Here is a 27,662-nt window from a genome sequence, read left to right as displayed (position 1 = left end):
TAATAACAATATTTATTATTCTTAATTTATTATTATTAAATTATTTGTGAATATAATAATAATAATAATAATATATTTGCAAATAATTCAATATCGTATCACAACAACAACCATATATAATCATCTCCATATACATTTTCATATGCATTTCTGTTGAGCCCCTTCTTCCCCCCAATACTGGCCTTCTGCTATTTGTATTGGATTAAGTAGATTTAGGAAGGCTCTTACAAAAACCTCCCTCTCAAGTAATTTTAGAGTTGGAAGGGCTCTCCAAGGGTCATGTAGTCCAACCTGACAGTCCAAGAAGTCCGTCGATTTCCCCCTTAATTCCTCGAACCCGCTTCTCTCTGGGGAGATTTGAGCCAAACCATGTTTTTGCCCGTCCCAATAAATGGGAGTATCGGGGTCAGACCCGCTCTGGGCTAGAGTCCGAACTTGAAAGTTGTCAACTCCTCGACAGTTCTGACTAAAACCCAGAGCGGATTTGTAGCCCTTTCTCAATAAGATGCTAGTCTCTTATTGCCTCCCTGGGTCTTGTTTATTCTGGCAAAAGAAGAGAATTGTGCTTTCCCTGGCATTGAGGAATTCTATCACTGGGCCAAAGCCGGCAGCTGCGAAGCCTTGAATCAATGGGTCCTTTGTCTTCTGTTTCTGCATGGGTTATTAACCACCTCGGTTCCGAGTGCGGATCCATTTGAAGGATGCGACCTAAGGAAGATGTTTCGAAAGAGCCATATTGGGCATTCACAACACAAACTCAAGGACTGAGACCTGGTTCCTGAGTAGCTGGCATCCAAAATAAGATTAATTATTTCATTTCATGTATTGATTTATTGGAATAACAAACGCCGTGTGCCTTCATGGCGTTTCCGAATTACGGCGACCCTAAGGCGAACCTCTCATGGGGTTTTATTTGGCAAGATTTGTGCAGAGATGGTTTGCCATCGCCTTCCCCTGAGGCTGAGAGTATGTGACTTGTCGCCCAGTGGGTTCCCATGGCTGTGCAGGATTCGAACCCTGGTCCCCTGGAGTCCTAGTCCACACAACAACCACCACCATAAGAGATACAGTACTTGGAGCTAGCTGTTCTCTTTTAAGGCTACCCCATATTATTATTATTATTATTATTATTATTATTATTATTATTATCATTACAAATATACACCTCCATGCATTCGTTGTTGGGTGCTTGCAAGTTGTTTCCGACGCACGGCAGCCCTAAGGAGAACCTGTTGTGGGGTTTTCTGGGGTTGAGATGGTGTGACTTTCCCAAAGTCACCCAATGGACGAACTGACTTTGCAGGACCTGTGTTTTTGGGCTGCATCCACACTGCAGAAATAACCCAGGTTGACACCACTTTAACTGCCATGGCTCAATGATGCTGTGAAATTCTGGGAATTGGGGTTTTCGGAGACATCTGGCCTTCTCCGCCAGGCAGCCCTTGTGCCGCAACCAACTAGAATGCCATAGCCTTGAGCCAGGGCAGTTAAAGTGGTGTCAAACTGGATTATCCCTGCAGTGTGGACGCAGCCTTGGGGGTCATCTGAGGCATAGCGTTGCTCCAGCATCGCTCACAGCCATGGAGAACAACAAACCCCAAACCTTTGGTGGAGACCAGCTTGTCTAATGGTGGGAAGAAAAGGACGTGGGGAATGTGACCCCAGTCATTCTTTTGGGCTGTTTTGGAAACTTTTGAGAGATGGTCATAAAGATCCTAAGAGACTGAAAAACACATTCTTTGCAGGCAGAAAAAGGTGCCTCTTGGTGGATCTGGAGGTGGCTTAGCTAGACTTGACCGGCCAGTTCGACCCGGTCCAAAAATGTCCTTTCACAATCGCACAACTGGGAGGGCAGCACTCTTGTGAGATCATGTCAACCCTGTTGTTGTTGTTGTGTGGCTTCAAGTAATTTCTGACTTATGGTGACCCTAAGGCGAAAATATTGTGGTGTTTTCTTGGCCAGATTGGTTCATATTTGCTTTACCTTGGCCTCCCTTTGAGGCTGAGAGAGTGTGACTTGCCCAGGGTCGCCCATTGGGTTTCCATGGCTGAGCCAGGATTCGAACCCTGGTCTCCGGAGTCCTAGTCCAATGCTCAAACCATTACCCCACATTGGCCTACCTCTCCCATTTCAATGTCTGCTGTCTATCCGAAATTCTGTAATGCGTTTGAGGCCATATCTGCACTGCAGAAATAACCCGGTTTGGCACCACTTTAACTGCCGTGGCTCAATGCTATGATATTCTGGGATTTGTAGTTTTGGTGGGGAACAGAAAGGCTACAAAGCTCACAAAAACCACAAACTACAAGGTCTTTAGCCTTCTCTGGCAAAGAGTGCTGGGGGACTTGCTAAACTACAAATCCCAGGATACTATTAGGGCAGTTAAAGTGGCATTAAACTGCATCATTTCGACAATGCAGATGCAGCCATAGATGGGTGATGATGCAGAAGGGTCCTTTAATGCACGTTTCCTATATAAAAGGATCCTTTAATGCATGTTGCCGATATATCCTTTCACTTTTAAACACTTCTCTACTGTTTTAAATGCATGGCGTCTTTTAATGGAGCAGCTTCATGCTTTTAAAAGCCTTTTAAAAACCACTGTCTTTTTTTATTATTTGAAAAAGCGGTGCTTTGTTTTAACCTGCGCAACAAGGCCCCTCGGGTTCGATGTTGGGGGAAAGACAAGATCTAGATTCAATTAAATGCAGGGATATCTGGGTTAAGGAAGTCGATGTATCCCTGGGCACTATGTCTCTTGCAGAAAATTTGATCCCAACATGGAGAGCATTGGGAGGAAAAGAAGAGCAATTCGGCATCTTTCAGCCAAATGTGCATTGAAAACTAACAATATATGCATGCCAAATTAATCAAGTCAGGTGAATAATAATAATAATAATAATAATAATAATAATAATAATAATAATAATGTTTATGTATAATGTCCTTTCCATCGAATGAATACACTTTGAAGCAGGGACTTCTTGAAGGTTTCCTCCCAAACGATCATTTTTAATTGTTATTGATTTCAAAGATTTGTATCTCCCACAATGGGATTCATGGCAGAAATGGGTTGGACGGGTTGGCCCTTGTGGGTCTTGTGATGCTATGATCCTATGAATACAGGATGACTTTTTTGCCACCATTAATCTTAAGATTTGCTTTATGGTGGGTGACTCATAGAGCTGGAAGGGACCCCATGGGGACATCCAGTCCAACCTGCTTCTGCTAGGCAGGGATACATAGAATCCTAGAGCCCTAGAGATGGAAGAGACCCTAAGAGACATCAAGTCCAACCTGCTTTTTCCATGCAGGAAGACGCAGAATCCTACAGTTGGAAGAGACCCAAAGCGTCATTCAGTCCAATGCCCTTCAGACATGTAGGAATATATAGAATCCTAGAGTTGGAAGGGACTCCCAAGGGTCATCCAGTCCAACCTGCTTCTGCCATGCAAGAAGACGTAGAATCCTAGAGGTAGAAGAGACCCCAAGAGTCATCCAGTTCAACTGTCTGCCATGCAGGAAGACATAGACACATAGAACCCTAGAGATGGAAGAGACCCTGAAGGGTCATCCCGTCCAATCCTGCCATGCAGGAAGACACCATCCAAGCCTTCCCAAGAAATGGCCATCCAGCCTCTTTTGTCAAAGCCTTCGTTGATTGGGGTTTACCTATAAATGCATAATCGATATCCCTAGCCTGTGGTTTCCCCTCTCCATTGCTATCCCAGCCACAACCCTGTGAGGTAGATATGGCAGAGAGAGAACAACTGGCCCTAAGATCATGCCGAGGGTTTCAGGGTTGAGAAGAGAATGGCTCTCAGGTCTCAGAACCAGAGAGAGCTGGAAGGTACCCCAAGGGTCATCTACTTCAGCCCATGGCCATGCAGGAATGCACAACTACAGCACTCCTGAAAGAGGCTCATCCAACCTCTGTTTGAAGACTTCCAAAGATGGAGAATCAAATGCATTCTGAAGCAGACTCTTCCATTGCTGAATAGCTCTTGCAATTAATGCGTTCTTCTTGATGTTCTTCCTACAAACCCTATCATAGAATCTTAGAGCAATCTTAGAATCCTAGAGTTGGAAGGGACCCCATGGGACCATCCAGTCCAAGCTGCTTCTGCCATGCGGGAAGACACCATCGTTTCTCTCTGCTGCACTCAGGTCATCCTGTATTCATAGGATCATAGCATCACAAGACCCACAAGGGCCAACCAGTGGCCAACCAGTGAGGCCAAGGCACTCTACATGTGCCCCAGTGAAGTCTCCGCCTGTTTTATGATTGAGGAAAGTACGGCGAGGCCAACAATGCAATAAAGTGTCTTGTTTTATGGGCCGTAAAGTCAGCTTTGACTGATGGCAGGCCTATGAGTCAGAGACCGCCAAGGGTCACCCGCAGCCCAGCTGATGTCTTTGCAAACCCAAAGCAATCATGGCTTCCTTGATTGAGTCAATCCATCTGCCATGCGGCCTTCCGCTTTTCCTAGGACTTTCCCAAGCGCAATCGTCTTTTCCAGTGAGTCATAGTGTCTCATGTGCTCAGGTATGTCCTAAGTATGATTAATATCTAGGGAGAGTTCAGGCCTGAGTTGCTCCAAGACCCATTTGTTGGCCTTTTGGACAAGTCTGTGGTTTTCTCCGCATCAGTCTCCACCTTTCCATTGAGCTGATTTTCTTCCTCTCAGCTTTCTTCCCTGTCCAGCTTTCCCGTCATTTGCCAACTGGATTTTGCCAGTTCCTTCCTCTGAAATAGAGCCTATAGCAGCTGGGATTCGTTGGCGGTATCCCATCCAAAGACTAACCAGGGTTGACCTTGTTCAGTCAAGATCAGACTGGATCTGGTGCCTTTGGGGTATTTTGTGTGTGTGTCTTCAAGTCGCCTTATGGTGACCCCATGAATTTTACTAGGGTTTTCTTAGGCAAGGAAGACTCAAGAGGTGGTTTGGCCCGTTCCTTCCTCTGAAACAGAGACAACAGCACCTTGGATTCCTTGTCAGTCTCCCATCCAAGGACTATCCAGGGATGACTCTACTTAGCTTCCAAGAGTAGACCTGATCTGGTGCCTTTGGGGTATTTGTAGGTGTATTTGTCTTCAAGGCAAAGAAGACTCAGAGGTAGTTTGGCCAGTTCCTTCCTCTGAAACAGAGCCTGCAGCACCAAGGATTGGTTAATGGGTCTCCCATCTAAGGACTAACCATGGCTGACCCAGCTTAACCTTCTAAATCAGAAAGGGTATGTCTTCAAATCCACTTCTGATGTCTCCATGAATTTCACAGGGTTTTCTTAGGCAAGGAAGACTCAGAAGTGGTTTGGCCAGTTCCTTCCTCTGAAATTTCACCAACAGCAGCTGAGATTTGTTGGTGGCCTCCCATCCAAGGGCTAACCAGGGCTGACCCTGCTTAGCTTCCAGACAGAATCTGGTGCCTTTGGGACATTTAGGCCACATAGTAAAATACAATATACTGATATGATATGACTAAATGATACAATATGATTAAAATATGATATTATATCTGTGTCTCTGTGCCTTCAAGTGACCTGTTCACTTATGGGCACCCCATGGATTTCAGAGGGTTTTCTTAGGCAAGGAAGACACAGAGATGGAGTTTTTTTTTGCAGAGCTGGAAATAAGTTTGGGTCTTTCTTTTGCAAGCTCTGGGTAACAGGGTTGTGGGAGTCAGAAATCCCCATTTCCTCAACAGCTCACTCCTCCAATTTTGGCAATTTCTTTTTGCAAACAAATAAATTGGGCAAGGTTATTTGATTTTCCAGAATGGATGTCCTACAAAGTCTGAGAGTTGTGTTCATCCACAACCACCAGGTGGCAGCCTTGTTGTGGCTGTGAATGAAGACATTGGACTAGTTCAAGATTTTCAATTCCTTGGTTCCAAAGAGTGTCACCAAAGCCAAGAAATCATAAAGAAATAACACCAAAAATAGGAATCGGAGGAACAGTTGCGATGGAACTAGATAAGATCCCCAAGTGAGATTCAACTGCTGGTGTCGTTGTATGCCTTCAAGTCATTTCCAACTTATGTGAAGCTATCACAGGAGTTTCTTGCCAAGGTTCATCAGAGGAGGTTTGCTGTTGCCCTCCTCTGAAGCTGAGAGAGTGTGACTTGCCCAAGGTCTCGCAGTAGGTTTCCATGGCCAAGCAGGGTTATGAAAGCTAGACAGTGAAGCAAGCTGGTAGGAAAGCAACCGACAAATCTCTGGTGCCGGAAGAGAGTTGTATGGATACTATGGATTGCCAGAAAGACGGTTCAATGGGTCTGGGAGCAAACGGAGCCCGAAATCTTACTAGAAGTCCAGATGACTCAACTGAGGTTTATGATATGGACAGATCATGGGTTGACATGACTCACTGGAAAAGATGATAATGTTTGGTACGGTGGAAGGCAGGAGGAAAAGAGGAAGATGGAATTCCAGGTGGACTGATACTATCAAAGAAGTCCTGAATTTGCAAGACTTGGGAGGGGAGTGGATGACTGGGACTCAAGAAAGGAAGGAAGGAAGAAAAGAAGGAAGGAAGGAAGGAAGGAAGGAAGGAAGGAAGGAAGGAAGGAAGGCCCTGAATTTGCAAGACCTGAGTAAGACAGTGGATGACTGGAATTCAAGGAAGGAAGGAAGGAAGGAAGGAAGGAAGATTCTGAATTTACAAGATCTGGACAGTGGATGACTGAGACTCAAGAAAGAAAGAAAGAAAGAGAGAGAGAGAGAGAGAGAATAGAGGAGATGATGAGAAAGAAAAAAGAAGGGAAAAGAGAGAAATAGAAAGTGGAGAAGAGAGAAAGGGAGAGAAAGGGATAGGAGAGAGAAAAGGATAGTAAAATAAAGAGAGAGAAAGGATAGAAGGGCTAGAGAAAGAGAGACAGTAAGAGAGGGAAGGGGGGAAAGAAAGGAAAGGTAAGGGTGAGAAAGACAGAAGGAGAAAGGGAAAGAAAGAGAGGGGAAAAGAAGGGGGGATGAAGAGATGAAGGGGAGATAAAAGAAAGGAAGAAGGGGCCAGGAGGAAAAACAGAGAGGAGAGGAAGGAAGGAAATGAAATGAGAGAATGAGATGGGAAAAGAGAGAAGGAGGCAGAAAGAAAAGAAGAGAAAGACAAAGAACATGAGGAAGGAAAGAAGAGAAGGAGGTAGTGAGAGAGAAAGAAACAAAAAAGAAAGGTAGCAAAATAGAGAGGGAGGAAGGAAAGAAGGAGAGACAGAGAAGGGGAGAAAGATGAGAAAGGAGGAGAGAGAGGAATGGAGGCCTGCTGAAAGTGGCCTGGCTGAACTAAATAAAAATAAAAACAAATCTTATATGAATTGAAGCCAAGCTGGCCAGGACAGTCCTCACGGGTTGCTCCCACATAGGGACCCCCATAGGAAAAGGGGGTGCCTTTCTCGCACCCGACTCTGACTCCTCTGGGTGCCATCCTCTCGCCTCTCTGCAGCCGGGAGCCTCTATGAAGCATTTCATCGTGTTAGCGATATTGTTTTCTGCTTTAGTGGCTCCCAGGGAGCAATCCAGCTGGAGATTTATCGCTGGGCTAAAATCACCTTCCCTTCCTTAAGTGAGCCATCCATAGTTGGTGATCAGGGACCCCCCTCCCTTTCCTGGAAAAACACAAATTCAATCTCGCTTGGCCTACGGAGCAAATCCATTTTGAGCCGACAGCTGCCTGCCTGGTCTGGCAGCGCAGTTCTCATTGCCCTTCCCTTCCTTCTGACCTTTGTTGCGGAGGGTTGCACAGTGCCATGCGCAGGTGGAGGGATCTGTGGCCAATATGGCCACTTATGGCCCAGTGGCCGGCTGGTTTAAATTCAGTTGTCCCTTTTGCAGTCGTGTGCCTTTGAGTCACTGCTTGGCGACCCTAATGCTGGAAGGTCAACCAGTCCAATCTCATTCTGCCATGGAGGAAGACACAATCCAAGCACTCCTAAGTAGCCATGGGTTGTTGTTGTTGTTGTAAACTGCTATCAAGTCACCTTTAGAAGATCAGGAGGGAACCACAATTTGGGAGCCGCCACCAAGTAGGCCCTCTTCCACATCTTCATGAAAATCATCTTGTTATCCGCTGGGGTTTGGTTCCAAGATCCCCCGTGGATAACAAAATCCGTGGATGCTCAAGTCCCATTAAATATGACATGGCAAAATGGTGCCCCTTGTACAAAATGGAAAATCAAGGTTTGATATTTGAAATTTATACTCTTTTTGAACATTTTCAAACCGTGGATGCTTGAATCCATGTGTAAGAAATCCGTGTATAAGAAGAGCCGACTGTACTTTCCCTTGAAACTGGGGAAAAAACTGTCTCCAAAATTTGGGCCTATAGGGATATTGCCAGGTTCCAGCCCCCACCGTCCTTCACTGTTGGCTGAGGCTGATGGGAGTTGCAGTCCAGTAACGTTTGGAAGGCAATAGCCCCAGATTGTTGGGGGCAAATTAGCTTACAGTTGTAAACCGCTTAGACACTGCTTAGGCGGTATGAAGCGGTATATAAAAGAAGCTTGTTCGTTTTGTTTTGTTTGTTTGTTTGCTTGCCCACTTGTGACCCAAATGCCCTTGTTTTTTGCAAACTGAGTCCCAACCCTCGGTGATGGTTTTATTTTGCTCGTCCTTACTGGCTTGTTGCAAAGCCTAGGGACCTAAAATGCTAAATGGTAGATCCCTTATAATAAGGGACATTTGCCAGTCCTATAAGGGACAGGCTTTCTGGTCCCCAGATAAGGCCCCCAGTCTTATAAAGGACAGGCTTTCTGGCCCCCAAATCCTATAATAAGGGACAAGTTTTCCATTCCTTAAATAAAGGGCATCTCCTATAATATGGGACATATGCCAGTCCTATAAGGGACAAGCTTTCCAGTCCTTAAAGTAGGGATCTCTCTTATGCTAAGGGACATTTGCCAGTCCTACAATGGACAAGCATTTTGGCCCCCAAATAAGGACCATCCCTTATAATAAAGGACACTGGCAAGCCCTGTAAGGACCTTCAAAGCAGGGACACCCGTTATAATAAGGGATGCTTGGCAGTCCTATATGGGACAAGCTTTCTGGTCCTTATTAAAATACACTGGGGCATCAGCTATTGGCGTCTCAGTAGCCAAAGCCTTATGCCAGTCGTCCGCTGGAGAGCCAGAAACCGCTGCTTCATTCTTTGGCCGTCCGAGCCTTTAATAGGCCGTAATGTTTGCAATTTGAAAACGGCCTCGTAATAGCAGCCAGCTGCTCGTCCATGTTTATGGTACACAAGGCTCGCCGGGGTGGCGTTTGGCCTATTTATTATGGCTGCTTTTTTAGTGCCGGATTGCAAGAGATACCTGGGGGAACATCGGCAATTCATTTATTCCTTGCTGTCCTGTGCTGCAGAACGGTGCTCTGGAGACTTATGCGAGGAGGAGATTGCATGTAGGTACGGGTTTTGAAAGGCCAAATGTGGCCCCCAGACCTGAATTTTGCAGCCCCTGAAGACTACCCGAACCACCCTCATCCCCAATTTAGGAACCGGGAATAGGATTTATAGCCTGGTCTGAAGTCTGCAATTTTCACGGATCATCTCCAGATGGCAGAAGAAGGTGCAAATTCTCCAGTTTTGGGGGGTTCGGCTCTTAGCAAGAGAAGACTGAACTTTGTCCACCTCTCCCCCAAACTGCCCAATCTCCCTTGAACAAAACACATGGAGAAAAGGCTGAAAACACTGCCAGGAAGTGATGTGATGTTACTTCCTGCGCTCCAGGATGCACCAGTGTAGCTCACGTTGTGGAAGAGGTGTGAAAATGGCCCTCCGCCATATTATAGGGTCATCCAGCATGGCATAATGGTTTGAGCATTGGACTATGACTCTGGAGAACAGGGTTCGAATGCTGGCTCAGCCCGGAAACCCATGATCTTGAGGAAGTCACACTCTCTCAGCTCCAGAGGATAACAATGGCAAACCCCCTCTGAAGAAGAAAGTTGCCAAGGAAATCCCATGATAGGTTCTTATTAGGGTTCCCATAATTCAGAAATGACTTGAAGGCACACAACAAGAATATTAAAGGAAGTGTTATCTGCCTCTTTCTTGTCCAGAACTGTCCCTGATTTTCATCTGCCAAACCTACATACTTGGTCATTTTTGGCCTATTAAACACAGGTCTTTGGAAGAGGGATGCAGATAGATAGATAGATAGATAGATAGATAGATAGATAGATAGAGATAGATATATGATCAAAAGCCATGTTTTGAGATATCCTAGAGAGAAGAATCTTGGACTGATGGGAACCTTTGCAGTCTGAGACTTACTTGATGCAAAATTCTCGCACGGTTGCGTTGCACAACAAACAGCAGTTTCATGTCCTTTCTGTCGTGTGTCGGTTGTGCAGCCTGCGTCTGCCCAGAAAATACCGCTTTCTGCACAAAGCAACCATGTACGGCTTTTTAAAGTCTCCGAGTGCAAATAGTATTTCAAGCGTGCGCCGTTTTCGAAGAGTTGCTCACAGTCAGGAGAAAATTGCTAAAATTACTCATTCCTTCCTCTGAGAAGGAAATACGTGAAGTATTATATCCCTGCTTTGGAAATGGTTCTTAGGGCCAGTTTTGCTGGCAATGGGGGAATTCTTTCTTGCTTGGGCATACGAAGAGGCTTTACTGAGCAACCGATGAAAGGAAATGAAAGGAAACGAAAGACCCCATCTGTCACTTTGGGAATGGCTTTTGGGTTGGAGCTGGGAGACGCAGCAGTTTCAAAGCCATAACCATAAAAACCGGAGATAGATGTTGCACTTACAACTCGAGGCTGGCTCCAGACCATTGGACCTGGTCTCCTCTGGTATGGCTTGGTTCAAATAAATTTGCAAGGAGAGGTCCTAGTTCTTAACACAACTCTGAACTTTAGGTTGTGGAAAGGATACAGACCCCAGATCTGGGCTTCCATCCTTCCTCAAACATCCATGCTCACTGCCGCATGATTTCTAATAACATCATAGCGTTGGAAGGGACCCCAAGAGGCATGCAGTCCAACCCCTTACCAGGCAGGAATACACAAGTTTTAGGGCTTCCCAAGTTTTTATATCAGTTCTTCCAAGGCTCTGTTGCGGTGTGTCATCAAGTCATCTCCAACTCATGACAACCCTTGTTACGGTTGCTGTGTGCCTTCAAGTCATTTCTGACTTATGGAGACCCTATCATGGGGTTTTCTTGACACATTTCTTCAGAGGGGGTTTGCCATTGTCCACCTCTGAGGCTGAGAGTATGTGACTCGCCAAAGGTCACTTCGTTGGATTTCCATGGCCAAGCCGGGATTGGAACCCTGGTCTCCAGAGTCACAATCCAACATCTAAACCATTACACTGGTTCTCTTTGGCAACCCTAAGGCCAACTTGTTATAATTCTTCATGGCAAGATTTCTGCCGAGGAGGTTTGCGCTTAAACCATTTCATGCATTTTGTTTGTAACTTAATCTGTGTTGTACCGCAGCTAGAGAGAGATAGGTAAGAAATAATAAAAAGATTATTATTAAAACTCACCCTTTGTAAACTGAAGAGCTAGATGGAGAGGAGCTCATTTAAGGGTAATATATGGCTCCAAGTAACAGAGGCCTCTCCGAATCCAAGGAGCTGAAGGCTGTGAAGACAACTGAGGGATCTTTAGTAAGACTTAAGGATGCAGATCCATCCTATGAAGTTCACCAAAGAAATAAGGAAAGGCTTCATAGGTCCTAGAACCTGTTAAATAGGAATTGCTGACTAGTTAAGCACCTGGGGTTCAGAGGCAGATGTACCAAAGACCTTCAGCACTTAAGATAGCTTCTAGGAAGCCTGAATTGAAACCTACAGGGAATTCATCCCTTCACTGATGTTGGACCTTTGTGGTGGCAGAATTCAAAGACCTAGCCATGTTAGCCTGGAAAATCAGTCTGCAAAGGGATCTTGGAGCATCGTTGGGACTCATTGAAAGAAAGAAGCTGGTAGCATGAGCTTTCCAAGACTTGAGTCTACTTCCTCAGATGCAAAGGGATCTTGTAGTACCATTGAGATGCACAGGAAGAAAGAAGCTGGTGGCATGAGCTTTTGTAGACTTCAGCGTACTTTCTCAGATGCGTGTTTGTTGAGGAGAACCCATAGACAGATCTCAATAAGTCACTTGTGCATGAGAATGCCAACTGCAATCCCAAACTTGCTGCAAGATCCTTTTGCATAACTGGGCCTCCAATTCATTTAAGGGAGCTGTCCAAGGTACTGGAATGGGGAGGAAAGAAGGATAGGCTTCAAGCTCTTGGCTTGCTTTAGGATCCTAGAATTGGAAGGGAACCCAAGGGCCATCCAACCCGACCCCCTTATGCCATGCAGGAAGACACAAACAAATCTTTCCTGACAGATGGCCATCCAGCCTCTGTTTAAAAGCCTCCAAAGAAGGAGAACCCACCACCCTCTGAGGCAGCATCTTCCACTGTCCAGCAGCTCTTATCCTCGAGCTCTTCCTAATGTTTATGTGTAATCCTTTCCTTGTAGCTTGCATCCATTGCTTCCATTGTTCCATTGTGTCCCATTCTCTGCAGCAGCAGAAAACAAGCTTGCACCATCCTCAATTGGACATTATTTCAGATCTTTAAACAGGGCTATCATATCACCTCTTAACCTTCTCTTCTCCATGTTAAACATACCCAGCCCCTTGAGCCACATTAAACCGGCGTTCAAACTTACATGTCACTACTCTGGTTTGCAAGAAGTGCACAAAAGGAATGTGTATTACTTTCTGGGAAAAGCCTCCAAGTTTTTGCAGTCTGATCCTAAACAAGGACAGAAAGCAAAATGCAGGAGGGAGTCAGAGCAATGCAAATAATAATGGTATTGACATAGCTTTTCACATCCTTACTTTAAGGCAGAAGAGCATGGCGAGGAAACCAAGATTGCCCTTCCGCACACATACTTGTATCAATCCATTTTCTTTTTCTCCTTCTTTTTGTGGTTCCCTAATTGACAGCTTGGGAAAAAGAAAAATAGAATCAAATCTCCAAAGCTATTTTCAGCTTGCTGGTTTTATTTTATTTTTTGGGGGGGGAGGAAGGGGGGGGTTCTTCAAAAACAGACGCATCCCCAATTGTTCCTTCTGCTAGCTTAAACACAACCTACGCTTGCTCTATTTATTCCTTTCCCTTCTTTTATTATGTTTATTATTATTTAAATTCCTCTCGCAGGTGGATCTCATCTCAAAGCGGAGGCGCGGATTTTCGACGGAGGGAATTTGCCGCAGATCGAGCTAATGGGCAATTTCAGAAGACCAAAAGAAAGGAGAAAACGCAAACGAAGTTTAATACGATTTTTAAAAACAACAACAACAACAACAACAACATTACTTGAAGATTTAACTCATGCCTGCTGGGGAATAGTGGGAGTTGTAGTCTAACATTTACCAGATTGAAAGATCAGCCAAGTTCCTGCATGGGATGCATAGCTGCAATCTTATAGGTATGCTTCTCCTCCTGATTTAAGAGTCTTAGTAGATTGCAAGCTAAACCTGAGCCAAGAAGGTGATGCAGCAGCTAAAAAAGCCAATGCTATTCTAGACTAATAGGAGTGTAGCACCTAGATCTAGGGAAGTCATAGTCCCACTCTATTCTGCTTTGCTCAAATCGGCTCTGGAATATTGCGTCTAAATCTGGGTGCCACAATTCAAGAAGGATGTTGAGAAGCTGGATCATGTCCAGAGGAGAGTGACCAAAACAGTGGAAAGTCTGGAAACCACCAAACCCTATGAGGAGCAACTTTGGGATCTGGGTATGTTTAGCCTGGAGAAGAGAAGATTAAAGCTTGACATCACAGCCCTGTTTTCAAGATCTGAAGATGGAGCAAGCTTCTTTTCTGCTGCTCCAGAGACTAGGGGACAGAGCAATGGATTCAAGCTACAAGAAAAGAGATTCCAGTGTGCACTTCTGATGCACATTGGGCATGGGTCCTGAGCTTTTCTGATGTGGATTGGGTTCTTACAATCAGCTCCAGCATTTCTTAGCCAGTGTTCGGACCTTGGTGCCCAGTGTACCTTGGGTCATAGCCTACCAGCCACTCCACCATTTTGCAATGGAGGCCCATCCATGGTAACAGCCATGGTAGCAGCCCTTAGATCAGTGATTTCCAGACTCTGGTCCTCCAGGTATTTTGGACATCAGCTCCCAGGAGCCTCAGATATCTCAGCCAATGGTCTGGGATCCTGGGAGCTGAGGTACAAAACACCTGGAAGGCTGGAGTTTTGGAATCACTGCCTTAAGGGAAGATGGATGCTGCAAAACTGCTCAGTTCTCCAATTCCTGCATGCTGAAGTCTCCTTATGAAGACATAGGGTCCAACCGAATTCCAGCCAAACTTGGTCTTTTAATTGGATTTCTGGTCTAATGGTTTATTGATTTTTTGGATTTATATCTCACCTTTCCCCCCGAAACATGTGTGCTCCATATTGTATCAGCTGTCCTGACTTAGATTGCCAGCCACTTTTGGGTCCAGTTTGGATTTATTGGATTTGGACTGGCAGGATTTGTTCAGAGGAGCACATGTGTTTTGGGGGGAAAGAAATGAAATGAAAGAAATCAATAAACCATTAGACCAGAAATCCAATTTAAAGATCAAAGTTTGGTTAGAATTTGGTGTGGAACCTAAGGAGACTTAGGTTTGCAGGAACTGGAGAACTGAGCAGTTTTGCAACATCCATCTTCACCTAAGGCAGTGATTCCCAAATCCTGCCAATCCAAATCCTATAAATCCAAGAGATAGATACTAAATATATAAATGAGAGCCAACAGTGTTGTAGTGGGTTGAGCGATGGCTCTGGAGACCAGGGTTCGATTCCCCGCTTGGTCATGAAACCCACTGGGCGACCCTTGGGCAAGTCACACTCTCTCAGCCTCAGGGGAAGGCAAGGGCAAACCTCTGCACAAATCGTGCCAAGATAACCCCATGATCGGTTCTCCTTAGTGTTGACGCAAGTCAGAAATGACTTGAAGGCACACAACAACAACAACAACAACAGGAAAATCCTGCTTTTCTCCCCAAACCTTTCTGCTCCATATTGTTTCAGCCTTTCTGTCTTGACTTGCATGCTCCAGTGTGAGAGAAAAACAGGATGCAAATCCAATACGAAATAAATAAACCAGGGAGAGAAACCAACCGACCGAATCCTCTGCAATGATCTACCCAAGTTTAAGGGGTCTCACTCCCTTCTCAGAAGGGACAGGGCTCCCTCCTTCATGGATAGTTTTCATCAATTGCACATCGAACATAAGGGATTGCAAAGCGGGCTTAACTCAATGCACAATGAACACAGTCCACAATGGCACCCAGGACCTTGCTTAGCATGCAGGGAGGCAAGCATGCTGGTTTTCCTTGCTCTGGTGGCCCAGCTAGGAGGTCCTTCTCCACCAGAAAGGCTAAAAAATGAGTCACCACCAGCCACTGCTGTGTCATTCTGCGTCTTTGGGTGGTGCATTTCGCCAAAGCAAGATGTGTGTGTGTGTGTGTGTGCGCGCCTTTGCATGGGTGGGGAGAGATGAACCCACACCGGAGGTGTTAATTCTAACCCCAGCATCCTGGCTGCCTTCCAAGGCCAGTAATTGTCTCTCCTCTCGCCCGCTGTTTCAATTAGATTGGAAAGAGCCAGGCCGGGAAAGCAGAACGGTTGTTGCCACACAGCACCGGCCTCCTGCCTTGTGTGCAAATCTTGCCGGAGAGGCCTTCTGAGCAAGAAAAAGGACCCCGGACTTCATTAGTTCTTTGCTCATGCCAGTTCTTTGTTTTAGCAGAAGGGTTTCTAGCACCGCTTGCAGAGCAGACGGAGTAGCAGTGGATCACACCTCAAAGCATCTTGCTTGCATAAAATTATAGAATCCTAGAGTTGAAAGAGATCTCAAGGGTCATCCAGTCCAACCCCATTCTGCCATGCAGGAATACACAGAGTCAAAGCACCCCCAATGGATGGCCATCCAGACTCTGTTTCAAAACCTTGGGTGAGTCACACACTCTCAGCCCCAGAAATCCTCTGTGATAGGTTTGCCTTAGGGTTGCCATAAGTCAGAAATGCCTTGAAGGCACACAACAAGAAGGACATATAGCAATCAATCAGTCAGTCAGTCAGAAATGCCTTGAAGGCACACAATGACATGTATGAAGGCACATAATAAAAGGGCATATATCAGCCAGCCAGCCAGTCAGTATGCCTTGGAGTCACACAATGACATATATCAATCAATCAATCAGTCAGAAATGCATCAAATGCACACAACAATGACATGTACAATAAATCAATCAGCGAGTCAGTCAGAAATGCCTTGAAGTCACACAACAATGACATATGTCAATCAACCAATTAATCAATTAATCAGTCAGAAATGCCATGAAGGCACACAATAACAAGGACATATATCAATCAAACAGTCAATCATTCATTCAGTCAGAATGCCTTGGAGTCACACAACAATGGCACATATCAATCAGTCAATCAACCAACCAATCAAGTCAGTCAAAAATGCTTTGAAGGCACACAACAACAATATATGTCAATCAGTCAGTCAATCAGTCAGAAATACCATGAAGGCACAGAACAAGGACATATATCAATTAGTCAATCAGTCAGTCAGTATGCCTTGAAAGCACACAACAACATATGTCAATCAATTAATTAATTAATCAATCACTCAGACAGTCAGAAATGCCACGAAGGCACACAAGAACAAGGACGTGAATCAATCAATCAATCAATCAATCAAAGAGAATGGCGGGGGGGTGGGGAGAAGCAGCAAACAAACAGCCGAGGCAGGAGAGGCCCCTCATTGTAAACAAAGGTTTATTGGAAGGGAGAGAATCTTTGTTTTCTCCAGAGTGATACAGAGAAGTTTTCGTACTGCTGTCGCATGCAGGAGAGACGGGCATATTTAAAAGATGAGAAACTTCCAGGGGTGAGGGGAGCACAGGTCACGAGAGAACGCATGTCACACCCGCCCGGCTCTTGTCTCAAGGCCCGCATGCTTCCCACACCCTATTTACAGTGTGCTTATTTTTTATTTTATTGTTCCCCCTTTAGTGGGGGAGAAAGAGGCAACACCCCGGGAATGAACGGGGGTCACGGATTCGGGGGGAGCCAGTATGGACCTGTATCCCTGGTCGAGCTAAATGTCCCCCAAACCTTTCCCTCTCTGCTCCCTCAAACACCCTATTGAGAACCTCCTCCCCTAAGTGCATTTATGACGGGCCAAACATGTCAAGCATCTCTCTTTCTCTCCCCCACCCGCAAGCCCCTCCACAATCCCAAAAATTAAACCCCGGCGTAACAAAAATAGACTAAGAGCATCACCGGATCCAACCGATAGTTAATCCGTTCTGGCTCGGAGTGTGGGAAAATTGGGACTACGAGTCCCAGCATCCCCGAAGGAGCCAAGAGCCAAAGGTCAGCCTCTGAGCTCTTACCTAGAAAAATCACATCGACGTTTCGGCGCTTGGACCCTTTCCCCAAATCTTGAGATGTTGGGGTGTTTGGGAACATCCCGTGACAGCCTCCCAGAAGTTTGATCAACGGAGGAGGAAGGGGAAATGCTTGTTAAGAATACGAGTGCGGACTGAGGATACACCTGAGCATCTTTCTCCGTGGGCATCTTCAGTTTTGATTTTCATGTTCACGGGGGTCTGTGATGGAGGCTCTGCTTTATGCATAGAAGGTCCTAGATCCAGTCCCTGCATCTCCAAGGAAAGCCCTATTTGAAATATTGGAGTGTTGCAGCCAGACATACTATAGATAATACTAAAGAGGATCAGCCCAAGGCATCTTTTTTGCATTCCTTGAACAAAAAACCTGGGGCCATTGCAAAATCTTAACTGGGGCCAGTGATCCCAGCCATTCAGGTCTCTAGTTTTCCTATGTTCTCAAGCCTCCAGAGATTTTAGAAGGAACATTAAAATATATCCCTGCATACAAATATATTCATATATCTATGCTGAAGTGGTCTGGGCTGGAATAATGATGGTTTTGATCCAGACTGTGGAATGCTATGGGTCAAAACTGGTTCAGAACCCATTAGAGTCCAGTGGTTCTCAACATTCTTAATGCTGCGACCCTTTAATACAGTCCCTAATGTTGTGGCCACCCCCAACCATATAATTGGAATGTCTCAGTCCCTAAGACCATTGGAAATATGTGTTTTCCTATGGTCTTAAGCGACCCCTGTGAAAGGGTCTTTCGACCCCCAAAGGGGTTGTGACCCACAGGTTGAGAACTGCTGCATTAGACCATCAGGGCTCCCAGTTGAATTCTTTAGGAAGCTGGGATTCATTCCTGGCTCCATGTCCCACCTTTACCCTGAATCCAAAAAATCTACTTGAACGATAGCCCTATGACTCTTTGATGGAACCCAGAAGATTTCAGGTGGAGTCAAAGTGGTGTGAGATCTGCAAAAGCATTCCAAAGCGGGACTGATCCTCACTTCCTGATGGTTAGCACCAATTGAAAACAGAGAGGAAGGGCCTCTCCACACAAGGAAATACATGATCCCATAAAGGAAAGGCAGCCTTGGATATGGTGCTATTCTATATCAGATGGACCAACTGTTCTTATGAGTATATCATTGTGTATGTGTTTTTAAGCAACACATTAGAACCTCACCCCAAAGCAAAAGAAACCAGCATAGGGACAGGAGGAGGAAACCTAGTCTTTGATTCGTCGTTGTTGTTTTTCTTCAAAATATCCCTTTCGCAACCGGAGACCACGCTCCAAACACTGAGTCAAAACAAAAGAAGAAGCAAAGTGAGGGGAAGAGAGAGCGTGACAGTGAGAGAGAGAGAGAAAATCCAATAGGGAAGCCCCCGCTTTTGTCCATGGCCTTTTGCAACCCAAGTAAGTTGATGCTGTACCTCCTTTCGCAACTCCCCAAGTGTATCACTCGTTTGCAAATTCTCTATTGAACTGATGCTGTACCTCCTTTCTCAACTTCCCTAATGAGCTGATACCGTAACTCCTTTTGCAACCTCCCTAGCGAGTTGATGCTCTACCTCCTTTTGCAAATACCCTAGCATGTTGATGCTGTAGCTCCTTGTGCCACTCCTCTAGTGTATCTCTTTTTGCAAATTCTCCATCGAATTGATGCCGTACCTCCTTTCGCAACTTCCCTAGCGAGCCGAGGCTTCCTATGACTTCCTCCACCCTCTTCCTTCTGTCGTGTCTCATAGAGTGACAACGGCAATAGAATAGCCAGAGTGGGCAGAACGCAATATTTGAGCCGGCCTGCCCACCCACCCACCCAACACATGTCTGAGCAGAAGAGGATCACCATAACTGTGAGAAAGAGTTCAACAAGGAAGCGCCGGAATGAAGATTTCCCCCCCAAACTCACACACACACACACTCACACTCACACACAGAAGAGGTCCCCCCCTCTTTTTTTTTGCCCCAAGCAGCACTTCCCGGATGACCCCCCTCTCTTCAACAATCCATACGCATCGGAGAGGGGGGAACGCAGGTCTGACATTTCCTCTGTCCCTTCCCACATGGGAACAAGGGTCTCTCGATGGTCGTTTCCCCCCTGCTGTGCCTCTCCTCTTCCTCTCCGCCATGAAACCCCATCCCCTTTTGCGCAAGGAGGGAGGTCACCAAGCCAAGCCAAACCCCCTGGTCCGGCTCCCCTATTTGACTGAGGAGGGAGTCCGCTCAATGCCACTGTATTTCAGAAGGTGGCTCAAGTCCGTGAGGGTGTGATGGGGACCCAGCGTAGGCGCCCGCTGCTGTGCCCGGGCATAGGCCGCTTGGCCCTCCCCGCTGTTGAAAGTGTGGTTGCGCTTCAGATGTGCGTTCACCTTGGTGGCGGCGTTGTTGCTATTTGAGTTCAGCTTTTCGGGGTTCCACTGAGTGGAATCCCCCGTCTCCCCGCTTGGGGCTGAGACCACCCGTCGCCGGTCCGGGCTGTCGTGTGGCGTGATGGGCATCTCGCCACCGTAGGAGCTCCGAGTCCCACAGGGCCGGTGGGAAGGGGGGATTTGCTGCAGCTGTTGCTGTTGGGATGGCCCCCCTCTGGGCCCATCATTGCCGCTCCCCCCACCGCCAGTGCCAACGGGGAGGTAACGCATGTCCAAGGAGAGGTCCCCAGTCCCACCCTCCAGTTCTTGGTCCATCAACATGGAGTGGCAAGAAATAGGCAGGACCCGTCCGGAGCTGATGTGGTGCGATGGTACCGGACTGTGACCAGTATGGAAAAGGATAACAGACGAAGGAGGATCGCCGCCCCGTAAGGATGCGTTGATAAGATTGTGGCTGTATTCCCAGCTGCATGGTTTGGGGCATCGCTTCTGTTGCAAGGGGGTCTGCTCTGGGGTTGGGAGCACCCCTGAATCCAGGTCATGTTGACTGACTTTGATGAGTCCCTTGGGCCAGCCATTCTGCATCAACGGAGCCAGCAGGTTCTCCGGTTGACCACCAGGACCGCCTCGGGATCGCCGTTCGCCCAACCGGCTGACACTCACCACCGACTCGCTGTGGGAGAGGATGTTCTCTTTGTCCTTCCGGCGGGCCAACTCCTTCCGGTCGCGGTGGCCAATGAACCAACAGACGCTGAACCCAGAGATCACGGCCCCGATGACGAAGGCTGCCACGGAGGAGATCACCAGTAGGTTGACTGACACCAAACCGTCGGGTTCATCCACAAAGCTTTCAGTCACCAGCCCTGGGGGGGAAAGGAAGAAGGGCAAATTGTGAGGATTATATTGGTAACAGATGGGACTGACTCTATCACTTGACAGAGTGAGCCAGTTGCTTCAGTTGTCTAATATGGAGGGTAGGCAGAACATAGTCAGAGTCCACCCCTCTGCCTTCTTAGGGGCCATGCAACACTTGACCTGCAGATGGACAGATGGCCACGCACCTTCACAATCGCCAAGGTGTGATGTTCTGCCCCCACGAACGTCTTGCTCAAATGCCACTCTGTGAATAGACCAAGACAGGGACGAGGGATTAAAAGAACCAGAATTAGGGTAAGTGAAGGGGGGAGGGATTGAAGGGGTGGGGAGGGATGACAGCATCACCCATGCTGAATTTGACCTAGAGCTTTTAAACCAGTATGATTGGACTTTATCTGCCATGTTTCCATCCTCTAGGGTGCATCTACATGTAGAAATAATGCCGTTTGATACCTCTTTAAGTGTGCCTGAACCTACTGGAAAGGGCAAGACTTTTCTTCCTTTCTTCACTATTGAGTAATAAGTGACTAAGTGAAGATGGTGCATTGGAGTGTGGTGGAGTCTCTTCCTTTGGAGGTATTTAAACAGAGCTTGGGGGGGGGGGTCTCTGTCAGAAGATGGGTTTGAGTCTTCTTGCAGGGCAGAATGGAGTTGGACCGGATGACCCTTGGGGTCCCTTCCAACTCTAGGATTTTCACAATGGTAAACCACAGACCCACACTTTGTAAGGTCCTCCTCTCCCTCACTCTGAAGACCAGAGAAGAGGACCAGCCTTTGAGATCTGAGAACCCCAGGATTATGTCATGATTATTGGTTACCTGGTATTGGTTTCCAGGAAAATACAGGCACCTTCGGAGGTCCAACCACAGTACGGGTCACGGCTGCCCAGACAGTTTCTGAAAAGCAAAACACAAAGGATTGTGAGTGGAGTTTCATCGTTCCCCATATCTGCCAACATTATTTTTATTTATTTATTTATTTATTTATTTACGATATTTATACCCTGCCCGAAAGGCTCTCTTTTCAACATTGCATTGATGAAAACCAGGATGTGGCCAAGCAATGTTGGATACAGTCAAGATGGCTAAACTTATGAATGAGGAAAAAAGACAAGCCCAGTGAGGCTGCAACAGTTTGCTTTTGTTTGTGCCTCCTGGGAAGGGCAAGCTGACAAAACCTTTCTCCACTACTGTGTTTGAAACCTCTTCTGAACAAATTCTGCCAAGAAAGGTCAGAAATGACTTGAAGGCACACTACCATGACAGCAGCAATGGCCATTTCTTATGGTGACCATAAGGCAAACCTATCATGGGGTTTTCTGGGGCCGAGAGTGTGTAACTCACCCAGAATCAACCAATGGATTTCCATGGTTGAATGGGGATTCAGGGGTTGTAGTCCAACACTCAAACTGGGTGATGCCAACTCTAATGATGGGTACAATTGCCCAAAGGAAACTCCTGCTTGGTCTCATCTCCTTGTTCCCAAGTGAGGCATTATGACAACACCCTCTTTCCATTTTGCCAAATCTTGCCTGGATGGATTTGCCGTCCCTTGCAAAACCTCCAGATTCCCTGGCTTTTGGTTTAGCTTTTTGCAAACTTTTGTTATTCTGTTTTATCTCTCTCTCCCCCCACCTTCTACTTTCATCACCCTACGTTTTGTCTTTAACATTCTTGCCCAGTGTCCTTCCCATCTCCATGATCCGGAGGCTCTAAGTATCCAACAGCCAAGTTTTGAATAATGGAGCTGACGTCTCCAGCCATTAGGAGGAAATGTTGCCAAATGCTGCAGACGGTGGCAAGCCCCTACGGTGGGTGACGGATGGTTCTAATATTGCTCCGTCGTGGGGATGGCTGGCGGCTTTTTGCAGGAATCGGCAGACTACCGTGCAAAACCACACACATGCTGCACCATGTCCTCGAAAAGACAACCATCCTGGGAATGTCATGGAACAGGCTATACATCTTGGGGCATCCGATATGGAGTTGTTTTTATGAGCACAGTTGGGACCAGGTTGCAAGTGCCTAGGGGTGTATATTCCCAGCAATGTTATCCTTTCACATAGGGGACAAAGAATTGCGATATTTCCCTCCCTGCTAGGAGAGAAAACAAATATCCCCCTGCAGTATGAAATACTGTATCTCTCTATAGAAGCTGGCTCAAACTTTAGGATCTGTAGGAGTGCATCTACACTGTAGAAATAATGCAGTTTGACACCACTTGAAGTGCTGTCACTCCATCCTATGGACTTTTGCAAGGTCTCCCACCTTCTCTCCCTTTCCAAACTAACATCCCTGGATTTGTGGCTGTGGCTGTGAAACTGGGGTCCAATAGCATTATTTTGAGAGTGTAGATGCACCCTAAGAAACGCTGTTAGAGAATTGTGAAGATGTGCAAACAGATCATTGGCAACGAGTGTCCCAATGTGTATCAGGGTCTACCAGCGCGGATCAACACTTCCTTACCAGTGTCCAGATGTGCAACAGGATCAACACACAACGGGTGTGCCTTGGTCCCATTGCGTACAGTTCTGATGTGCCTCAGTTGTTTTGCTAGCACTACTATGGCGTAACATAATGTAGCTTCACGGGATGTGGACATTACGGAATGGCCCCATTCCAAATCCCGCAGATGCATGTTTGTTTACGAAGACATAAATCCACAACTGTATTCTATGCCAAATAATCCCTCGGGAAGATTTTGGGACATTCGGATACTGAATACTCACTTCATACAGCCAGAATGCTGGTGGCACCTGGCCACAGGGGCACGCACCACGCAGGGCGGGAATGCCAACAGTAGAGAGCCGGTGGCTTTGTCCAGTTCCATGCCCAGCAGTTTCCGTTCATACGCACTGTCCTTGCCACACCTGGAGAACGAGACCAAGAGGTAAGCAATGACCAGGGCCCCATTCACACTACAGAATCATCTCACTACCATTCCACTTTAACTGCAACGGTTTTGTCCAATGGAATCCTATATTTGGCAGTTTTGAGAAAGGCATTTCCAATTATCGTCCCTTGATCCCTTACCACAAATCAAAGGTTTTCAAAGGAATGCATTTGTATTCCAAGGTGCTGAACCTATCTATGGTGGTGATAGGACCCAGCAGCATGATTAAGTTCATACTAGAACCCAGAACTCCATCTTGTCCTCCTCCTTCTTGAATTGCGATGCCCAGAACTGGACACAATATTCCAGGGGAGGTCTGATGTTCAGTCCCAGAGCTCCATCCTTCCCAACTATGGCTTAGTGTAATGTACAATGATGGCTTTCCGTCTTTTCATTCTTTCTCCCTTTGCCCCTTTCAACTTACCGGTCACTTGGGTATGTTTCAAACTCCTCCAGGAGTAAGCTGTGACTGCTGGCCTTGACGGTTGTAGAGCTGGTGCTGATGTTGGCACGGATGAGAAACTTGAGGACGGTGCCCGTGTCGGAGGCCAGGAAGACCACCGTGTGGTTTCTGCCAGGCCCGGCTGCAGGGTCGACCACAATCTTCCGCAGTTGATACCTGTTTGGGAAAATGAAAAGGGCCCAGACGTGTCAAAAGCGGCACGAAAGTTTGACTGTCTTAATGGAAAAACCAGTGCAGTCCATGTCAGTGGGGCAATGAGTTTATTCCAAGTTTCCACCCAGACCCCAATAGAGATATCCAATGTGTGGGACCTGGAAATACCTGCATCACTCTCATATATATATATATATATATATATATATGCGCATACATGCACACACACACAAACACACACACACAGAGTCAGCCCTCCATATCCACAATATTTTTTATCCACCGATTGAAGCATCCACACCTTGATATAACTTCATATATATAAATTCCAAAATCCTAAATCCTTACCGAAACACGGTTCAAAGTTTTATCCTTAACATTTGTATGTACTCATGCATTTTTATGATATGCTTGAATATAAATGTTTCTAACTGGATGTAAGGTCATTTTTCTAAACGTTTTATTATTTTACGCTGGCTGTAATGCCGTAATAAATTCATTCATCCAAAAGCAAACCTTATATACCTTGATTGTCTTAAAAACATGTAAAGTCAGTTATGACCGGGTCGGTTTCTCCCTTCAGTTCTTTAACATTAATCATGGCTTCTGTGCACTTTGGTCGGCTGATTCAAAGCATCCCTTGTTTTGTGGATTTTGGATGTTGTTGTACTTTTTATTGTACTTTTTGCTATATGGCCAACAGAGCTACACCTGAATATGTTAACTTTATATGGTAGGTTTTTTCCCCCAGTACAGCAAGATCCCAAACCTTAGCAGACACTTTTAGGGAAATTTGGCTTCCTTTTATTAGTTTGCTTCTTCTTTTGTTATAGTCACAGACTATAATGAAGATTTATCGATTGACTGATTTTGAATCTTGGTCTCTCTGGGTCCAATATACCATATTGGCTCATTATTAGAGAAAGCAACTCCATCATTTATCTTTGTATTCTTCCATAATGTGCCAATATGGAATATTGGACCCAGAGAGGCCAAGATTCAATAATAAATAACGACAATAGCCCAGCGATTCCCCAAATTTGGTCCTCCAGATATCTTTGGACTTCAGCTCCCAGAATTCCTGACAGCTGGTCAAGGTGGCTGAGGCTTCTGGGAGCTGAAGTCCAAAAACACCCGGAAGGCCAAAGTTTGGGAAGCACTGGCGTTAGCCCTTTGATAGCTGTTGGAATCCTGGGATCTGTAGTTTGGGGAATGGCTTACAATTCTATCCGACAGAGAGCTCTAGTGTTAGACTAGAACTCTCATGTACTTTGATGGATGCACAGACAGTCATGGCAGAGATGATTTTGAGAGAGCTCCATTTAAATGCCGATTAAAACCCAGAATGGATTCACCGCCCCACTGACCTGGGAGCCACTGTTAAAAAACCTGAATGAAGATCGCCACACCACACACACAGACACACAAGCTGGCTTCTCTTCCTTCCGTTTGGAAGTAGAAAAACAAAAATCAATTAGCGGGAAGGTTTTTCCCCCCCTCTCTTGTTGTTTCATTAAAAGCGGCAATTATCCCCACCAATTAATTCCGGCTGTTTTGCAGACAAAGCCAGCCAAAGCAATTGGGGCGGGTGAGAACCGAGCTCCCAGGAAGCCTGCGGATGTGTCCGCACGCGGCAGAAATAATGCACTTCGGCACCACTTTTAACTGTCACGGCTCCATCCTGTGGAATTCTGGGATTTGTAGTCTGGTGAAGTATTCAGCACCTTACCAAATTGCAAATCCCAAAATTCTGTAGGATGGAGTTAAAGTGGTGTCACACTCTGCTGTATTGATTTCTTTATGATGTTTTTCATTGTGTTGATTTTTTTTTTATTGGTAAGCCGCTTTGTTTCCCAGTTGTGGGTAAAAGTGGGATGATTATTTACTATTAGTAATAATGATAATAATAATAATAATAATAATAATAATAATAAATTTTTATTTTTATCCCATTTCCCCAACAGGATCAAAGCGTCTTACAACCACAGTAAAATTCATTCAATATAAGTACATCCTGCAATTCCCTCCTTCCTTACATATACAACCTAAAAATACTAGCATATCAATAATAAAATATAAGTGAAATCATTAAAACACTTAATTAAAAACAATCCAAGGCAGGAAAACAGGATATCTTAGGGGTGATCAATAGGAAGTAACCAGAATATTATTATTATTATTATTATTATTATTATTATTATTATTATTATTATTATTATTATTTCTGCAGTGTGGATGCACGCTGAGATGGGGCAGTTGTTTTGCAAAGACCAATCACCCCTCCTAGGCTTCATCCACACTGCAGATATAATCCAGTTTGAGACCGCTTTAACTGCCGTGACTCAGTACTATGGGATTTGGAGGTTTTGGAGACATTTAGGCTTCTCTGTCAGAAAGTTCTGGAGTCACAACGAACTACAAATCCCAGAATCCCATCGCATTGAGCCACGGCAGTCCAAGTGGTGTCAAACTGGATTATTTCTGCAGTGCGGACACAGCCCAAGACACCATAAATCTGAAATGGTGTGTAGCCATTTACGCAGCCTTGTCGCCGAAGTCCAGAGTTTGGATTAATGTCTTTAAAAGTTATTTCCAATTTGAAGGGAACTAAAGCTTGTTCGAAACAGAGACGCTTCCATCTCACCCGCCGCAGCCCTCTTGTCTCCTGGTGTGTCTTTCTGGCTTGAGAGATACCAGGAACGATGCTTGATTAATTTCACATAAAACAGCAATTAAGGCAGATTTAATTAGCACCAGAACATCTTGGCAGAAGCGCCAAGCAAATTAATGGGGGAAAGTTGTTTTCCTGGCCTTTCCGCACAGGCTGAAGTGGAGAAAGCCTGCGCCCTAAGAGAGGGATTTGCAAAACGGCAACTATTACTTTTGCAACAGACCTATCTAGATTATTGCAGAATATATTCAGGTCTCTTTCCCTGCTCTAATTCTTGCTGGAATCTCTTTTCCTGGAGTTTGCATCCATTGTTCTAGGTCCTGTTCTCTGGAGCAGCAGAAAACAAGCTTGCTCCATCCTCAATATGACATCCCTTCCAAAATTTAAATAGGGCGATCGTATCAACTCTTATTTATTTCACTTGCATTTTGGGCAGTGCGTTTTTCCAGAACATCCTATTTGGGGGTCTTTTCAAGCCACATTTGTGGGTCATTTCCCAAGGCAACCTTTTATGAAATCGCAGTGAGGTGGTCAAAGGGCCTTCAGCCACAAAATATGGAGCCACGTACAAAGTGACCAGACGTCCTCCTTTTCAAGGACATGTCCTACCATTCCACCTTCTATCTAGGAGGAATCCCAAAATGTCATCCGTGTAGAGCATGACTAAGAAGCCCATTGAGTAGAGGCTGACCAGGCATCCTCCTTTTCCCAGACATCTCCTACACTTCAGCCTTCTGCCCAGGAGGAATCCCAAAATGTCCTCCATGCAGAGCATCATTAGGAAGCTCATTGAGTACAGGATGACCACATGTCCTCCT

General features: G+C 45.8%; 1 protein-coding gene across 5 annotated transcripts in view; it reads right to left on the bottom strand.

Moving 5' to 3' along the window:
* Positions 1–16,777: 16,777 nt before the first annotated feature.
* The window catches only part of SEMA6B (semaphorin 6B), a 195,836-nt gene continuing 184,951 nt past the window's right edge, over positions 16,778–27,662 (bottom strand). For all 5 annotated transcript variants that reach the window (XM_089535647.1, XM_089535648.1, XM_089535650.1 and 2 more), the window contains 5 exons: positions 23,982–24,176; positions 23,394–23,534; positions 21,484–21,561; positions 20,851–20,909; positions 16,778–20,652 (listed from right to left, as the gene is read on the bottom strand). In XM_089535647.1, the coding sequence (XP_089391773.1) occupies positions 19,619–20,652; positions 20,851–20,909; positions 21,484–21,561; positions 23,394–23,534; positions 23,982–24,176 (1,507 nt within the window). In that variant the 3' untranslated portion in view covers positions 16,778–19,618. The remainder of the gene's footprint in view (positions 20,653–20,850; positions 20,910–21,483; positions 21,562–23,393; positions 23,535–23,981; positions 24,177–27,662) is intronic.

The sequence above is a fragment of the Sceloporus occidentalis genome, unplaced genomic scaffold (assembly GCF_023333645.1).
Source record: "Sceloporus occidentalis isolate IW3139 unplaced genomic scaffold, rSceOcc1.0.p SCAF_8, whole genome shotgun sequence".
In the NCBI taxonomy this organism is placed as follows: domain Eukaryota; kingdom Metazoa; phylum Chordata; class Lepidosauria; order Squamata; family Phrynosomatidae; genus Sceloporus; species Sceloporus occidentalis.
The sequence above is the reverse complement of the archived record's forward strand: the minus strand, read 5'-3'. Positions and strand labels throughout refer to the sequence as shown.